We start from the raw sequence: 6,659 nt of genomic DNA, 5'->3' as shown, positions 1-6,659 counted from the left end.
GCCTGGTTCCTCTCTACCTGGTACAGCCAGAAGACTGGCCAACCCCCAGAGCCTGGTTCCTCTCTACCTGGTACAGCCAGAAGACTGGCCACCCCCCAGAGCCTGGTTCCTCTCTACTTGGTACAGCCAGAAGACTGGCCACCCCCCAGAGCCTGGTTCCTCTCTACTTGGTACAGCCAGAAGACTGGCCACCCCCCAGAGCCTGGTTCCTCTCTACCTGGTACAGCCAGAAGACTGGCCACCCCCAGAGCCTGGTTCCTCTCTACCTGGTACAGCCAGAAGACTGGCCACCCCCCAGAGCCTGGTTCCTCTCTACCTGGTACAGCCAGAGGACTGGCCATCCCCCAGAGCCTGGTTCCTCTCTACCTGGTACAGCCAGAAGACTGGCCACCCCCCAGAGCCTGGTTCCTCTCTACCTGGTACAGCCAGAAGACTGGCCACCCCTCAGAGCCTGGTTCCTCTCTACCTGGTACAACTAAATGATCAACGTAGATCCGGATACATAGAGACTAAATGATCAACGTAGATCCGGATACATAGAGACTAAATGATCAACGTAGATCTGGATACATAGAAACTAAAGGACCAACGTAGATCTGGATACATAGAGACTAAATGATCAACGTAGATCTGGATACATAGAGACTAAATGATCAACGTAGATCTGGATACATAGACAATCTGGATACATAGAGACTAAATTATCAACGTAGATCTGGATACATAGACAATCTGGATACATAGAGCCTAAATAATAAACGTAGATAAGTTACCTAAAGCTTCGTCATCGTCGACGGTGTCGCTGGCCAATCGGAAAAGGTTGGGTCTGAGCCTATCACAGCTCTCGTAGAGGGCCTACAGGAAGGACAGGATACACAGTCATGTGTTAGTACCGTCTGTGTACAGCACACACACACACACACACGGTATCTGTTTAGTGTACACACACACACACGGTATCTGTTTAGTGTACACACACACACACACACAGTATCTGTTTAGTGTACACACACACACATGGTATCTGTTTAGTGTACACACACACACACACACAAACACACAGTATCTGTTTAGTAGACGCACAGAGAGAAACAGCCCCATACCTTCAGGTGGTCAGTGTGGTGTGTGGAGGGCCCAGTGAGACCGTGTTGCTGTAGTAACTCTCTCAGCTCTCTGGTTCTGCTAGTGACTCTCCCAGGGTAGAGACATCGCCTAGATACAAGCTCTGCTTTCTGCTGCTCCTACAGACAACAATACAGCAGTCAACCATCACCAACAGGTACACACACACACACACACACACACAGGCAGGCACACACAGAGAGACAGAGACGCACACGGACACACACACCAACATGCACACACACACACCAACATGCACACACACACACCAACATGCACACACACACACCAACATGCACACACACACACACCAACATGCACACACACACACCAACACGCACACACACACACCAACACGCACACACACAGACCAACACGCACACACACAGACCAACACACACGTGGTCTCACTTCTTTGATGGTGTTCTTGATCAGTCTGTTGGCTGTCTGCAGATCTTCAGGACTACTGCTTCGTGCGTGGCTAACAACTGTAAACACACACACACACATTAAGAGACATGGGACAAGAAGATCAACTAAAAAAGGCTCACACACACACACACACACACACACACACACACACACACCTTGGCCTTGTCCTCCTGGTTGAACACAGAGTCCTCAACTCTCTGTGAGGGAGGAGGCATCACAATGGTGTCTGGGAGCGGGTCCTTCTTCACAAGGCCTGAAGAACAGACACGGAGAGACAATGAGTGGTTGATTCCCCAAACGTCACCTGATTCTCTTTTACAGAGCCCGACTCGACCTGGGCCCACATGTTGTAACGGTTCTATATCATAATGGACCTTGTTTTTTTTTTTAAACATGTGCTGGGCCTCCTGTAACTAAGCTGTAACAGTTCTAAGGTGCTAGGATTCTAAGGTATAATGGTTCTGAGCGGTAACAGACTTCGTTTCCTGAGCGATAGGCCTCCTGGTTCTAAGGTATAATGGTTCTGAGCAGTAACAGACCTCGTTTCCTGAGTGATAGGCCTCCTGGTTCTAAGGTATAATGGTTCTGAGCAGTAACAGACCTCGTTTCCTGAGTGATAGGCCTCCTGGATTCTAAGGTATAATGGTTCTGAGCGGTAACAGACCTCATTTCCTGAGTGATAGGCCTCCTGGATTCTAAGGTATAATGGTTCTGAGCGGTAACAGACCTCGTTTCCTGAGTGATAGGCCTCCTGATTCTAAGGTGCTAGAATTCTAAGGTATAGCGGTTCTGAGCAGTAACAGACCTCGTTTCCTGAGTGATAGGCCTCCTGGTTCTAAGGTGCTAGAGTTCTAAGGTATAATGGTTCTGAGCGGTAACAGACCTCGTTTCCTGAGAGATAGGCCTCCTGGTTCTAAGGTATAATGGTTCTGAGCGGTAACAGACCTCGTTTCCTGAGCGATAGGCCTCCTGGTTCTAAGGTATAATGGTTCTGAGCGGTAACAGACCTCGTTTCCTGAGCGATAGGCCTCCTGGTTCTACGGTATAATGGTTCTGAGCGGTAACAGACCTCGTTTCCTGAGCGATAGGCCTCCTGGTTCTAAGGTATAATGGTTCTGAGCGGTAACAGACCTCGTTTCCTGAGCGATAGAACCAGGAGGCCTAAGGTATAATGGTTCTGAGCGGTAACAGACCTCGTTTCCTGAGTGATAGGCCTCCTGATTCTAAGGTGCTAGAGTTCTAAGGTATAATGGTTCTGAGCGGTAACAGACCTCGTTTCCTGAGCGATAGGCCTCCTGGTTCTAAGGTATAATGGTTCTGAGCGGTAACAGACCTCGTTTCCTGAGCGATAGAACCAGGAGGCCTAAGGTATAATGGTTCTGAGCGGTAACAGACCTCGTTTCCTGAGTGATAGGCCTCCTGATTCTAAGGTGCTAGAGTTCTAAGGTATAATGGTTCTGAGCGGTAACAGACCTCGTTTCCTGAGCGATAGGCCTCCTGGTTCTAAGGTATAATGGTTCTGAGCGGTAACAGACCTCGTTTCCTGAGTGATAGGCCTCCTGGTTCTAAGGTGCTAGAGTTCTGAGCGGTAACAGACCTTGTTTCCTGAGTGATAGGCCTCCTGGTTCTAAGGTATAATGGTTCTGAGCGGTAACAGACCTCGTTTCCTGAGTGATAGGCCTCCTGGTTCTAAGGTATAATGGTTCTGAGCGGTAACAGACCTCGTTTCCTGAGTGATAGGCCTCCTGGTTCTAAGGTATAATGGTTCTGAGCGGTAACAGACCTCATTTCCTGAGTGATAGGCCTCCTGGTTCTAAGGTGCTAGAGTTCTAAGGTAAAGCGGTTCTGAGCGGTAACAGACCTCGTTTCCTGAGTGATAGGCCTCCTGGTTCTAAGGTATAATGGTTCTGAGCAGTAACAGACCTCGCTTCCTGAGTGATAGGCCTCCTGGTTCTAAGGTATAATGGTTCTGAGCGGTAACAGACCTCGTTTCCTGAGTGATATGCCTCCTGGTTCTAAGGTGCTAGAGTTCTAAGGTATAATGGTTCTGAGTAGCGGTTCAAAGGCTCTGAGGTGTTGTAATGGACCTTGTTTCTTCAGCATGCGGTAGGCCTCCTGAATCTTGGGTTCTTCTTTGAGCCACAAAGTCCAGCTGTACAGAACCTCCGTCACCCTCAGCTTCACCTCCGCACCACTCCACTGACCCAGGAACTGTTAACACACACACACAGACACACACACACAGTTTCAGCTTCACCTCCGCACCACTCCACTGACCCAGGAACTGCAGATAAATCAATCACATTTATTTTCTAAAGCCCTTTATACTTCAGCAGCAGTCACACAGAGCTCTACAGTAACCCAGCCTAAACTACAGTAACCCAGCCTAAACTACAGTAACCCAGTCTAAACCACACAGAGCTCTACAGTAACCCAGCCTAATCTACAGTAACCCAGCCTGAACTACAGTAACCCAGCCTGAACTACAGTAACCCAGCCTAATCTACAGTAACCCAGCCTAATCTACAGTAACCCAGCCTAATCTACAGTAACCCAGCCTAAACTACAGTAACCCAGCCTAAACTACAGTAACCCAGCCTAAACTACAGTAACCCTGCCTAAACCACACAGAGCTCTACAGTAACCCAGCCTAAACAACAGAGCTCTACAGTAACCCAGCCTAAACTACAGTAACCCAGCCTAAACTACAGTAACCCTGCCTAAACCACAGAGCTTCTTGCAGTAACCCAGCCTAAAACCACACAGAGCTCTACAGTAACCCAGCCTAAACCACACAGAGCTCTACAGTAACCCAGCCTAAACAACACAGAGCTCTACAGTAACCCAGCCTAAACTACAGTAACCCAGCCTAAACCACACAGAGCTCTACAGTAACCCAGCCTAAACTACAGTAACCCAGCCTAAACCACACAGAGCTCTACAGTAACCCAGCCTAATCTACAGTAACCCAGACTAAACTACAGTAACCCAGCCTAAACTACAGTAACCCAGCCTAAACCACACAGAGCTCTACAGTAACCCAGCCTAAACCACACAGAGGTCTACAGTAACCCAGCCTAAACCACACAGAGCTCTACAGTAACCCAGCCTAAACCACATAGAGCTCTACAGTAACCCAGCCTAAACCACACAGGGCTCTACAGTAACCCAGCCTAATCTACAGTAACCCAGCCTAAACTACAGTAACCCAGCCTAAACTACAGTAACCCAGCCTAATCTACAGTAACCCAGCCTAAACTACAGTAACCCAGCCTAAACCACACAGGGCTCTACAGTAACCCAGCCTAAACCACACAGGGCTCTACAGTAACCCAGCCTAAACCACACAGAGCTCTACAGTAACCCTGCCTAAACTACAGTAACCCTGCCTAAACCACACAGGGCTCTACAGTAACCCAGCCTAAACCACACAGAGGTCTACAGTAACCCAGCCTAATCTACAGTAACCCAGCCTAAACGACACAGAGCTCTACAGTAACCCAGCCTAAACCACACAGAGCTCTACAGTAACCCAGCCTAAACCACACAGAGCTCTACAGTAACCCAGCCTAAACCACACAGAGCTCTACAGTAACCCAGCCTAATAGGCTTCCCAATAGGCTTCCACTTGGGATGACCACAGACACATTCCTTACAAAACCTTTGGGGTCATTCATACCTTTGGAGACAGGACTTTGATGAGTTCATTGAGGAAGCGGAACTTTGCCGCCTCACTGTGGAACCTCTTGCCACAGTTGTTCATGCAGGCTTCTAGAACCTGTGGGAAACAGTGATGTCAGAATTCTATAGGTTCTACAGGGAGTGTATCTACACTGTCTAGGAGCCCAAATGGAAAATCTTTTCCCTCCCAGTGAATGGAAGTGAATGAAACTAGTGGAACTGATCCCTTTAGGATCTGACCCCAGACGCAGCACAGGAAATACAGTTTAGATTCAACAACCTTAGTTAACCATCAACAGGCATCACATGACCCATTTTACATTTACATTTAAGTCATTTAGCAGACGCTCTTATCCAGAGCGACTTACAAATTGGTGCATTCACCTTATGACATCCAGTGGAGCAGCCACTTTACAATAGTGCATCTAAATCTTTTAGGGGGGTGAGAAGGATTACTTTATCCTATCCTAGGTATTCCTTAAAGAGGTGGGGTTTCAGGTGTCTCCGGAAGGTGGTGATTGACTCCGCTGTCCTGGCGTCGTGAGGGAGTTTGTTCCACCATTGGGGGGCCAGAGCAGCGAACAGTTTTGACTGGGCTGAGCGGGAACTGTACTTCCTCAGTGGTAGGGAGGCGAGCAGGCCAGAGGTGGATGAACGCAGTGCCCTTGTTTGGGTGTAGGGCCTGATCAGAGCCTGGAGGTACTGAGGTGCCGTTCCCCTCACAGCTCCGTAGGCAAGCACCATGGTCTTGTAGCGGATGCGAGCTTCAACTGGAAGCCAGTGGAGAGAGCGGAGGAGCGGGGTGACGCTACAGAATCCCTGTAGCCTACTGCTGTACAATCAGAGGGCATTTAGAATCCCTGTAGCCTACTGCTATACAATCAGAGGGCATTTAGAATCCCTGTAGCCTACTGCTATACAATCAGAGGGCATTTAGAATCCCTGTAGCCTACTGCTATACAATCAGAGGGCATTTAGAATCCCTGTAGCCTACTGCTATACAATCAGAGGGCATTTAGAATCCCTGTAGCCTACTGCTATACAATCAGATGGCATTTAGAATCCCTGTAGCCTACTGCTATACAATCAGAGGGCATTTAGAATCCCTGTAGCCTACTGCTATACAATCAGATGGCATTTAGAATCCCTGTAGCCTACTGCTATACAATCAGAGGGCATTTAGAATCCCTGTAGTCTACTGCTGTACAATCAGAGGGCATTTAGAATCCCTGTAGCCTCCTGCTATACAATCAGAGGGCATTTAGAATCCCTGTAGTCTACTGCTGATTCTATGCCCTCTGATAGTATAGCAGTAGGCCACAGGGATTCCAAATGCCCTCTGATTGCACAGCAGTAGGCCACAGGGACTCACACACAGCCCTAAACATTAACAATGCCTTGGTCCCAAATGTCACCCTCTGCCG

General features: G+C 48.6%; 1 protein-coding gene across 1 annotated transcript; it reads right to left on the bottom strand.

Moving 5' to 3' along the window:
* Positions 1-1,653: 1,653 nt before the first annotated feature.
* LOC135559871 (ADP-ribosylation factor-binding protein GGA2-like) lies at positions 1,654-5,668 on the bottom strand. Its single transcript, XM_065000762.1, has 3 exons — positions 5,234-5,668; positions 3,642-3,765; positions 1,654-1,807 (listed from the first exon to the last, which is right to left on the bottom strand). Exons 1-3 carry the CDS (start codon positions 5,315-5,317, stop codon positions 1,659-1,661), a joined length of 357 nt encoding a protein of 118 aa, XP_064856834.1. The 5' UTR covers positions 5,318-5,668; the 3' UTR covers positions 1,654-1,658.
* Between the last annotated feature and the right edge of the window lie 991 nt (positions 5,669-6,659).

Source organism: Oncorhynchus nerka, linkage group LG15 (assembly GCF_034236695.1).
Source record: "Oncorhynchus nerka isolate Pitt River linkage group LG15, Oner_Uvic_2.0, whole genome shotgun sequence".
Taxonomy (NCBI): domain Eukaryota; kingdom Metazoa; phylum Chordata; class Actinopteri; order Salmoniformes; family Salmonidae; genus Oncorhynchus; species Oncorhynchus nerka.
Note: the sequence above shows the minus strand (reverse complement) of the source record. Positions and strands in the feature narration are given on the sequence as shown.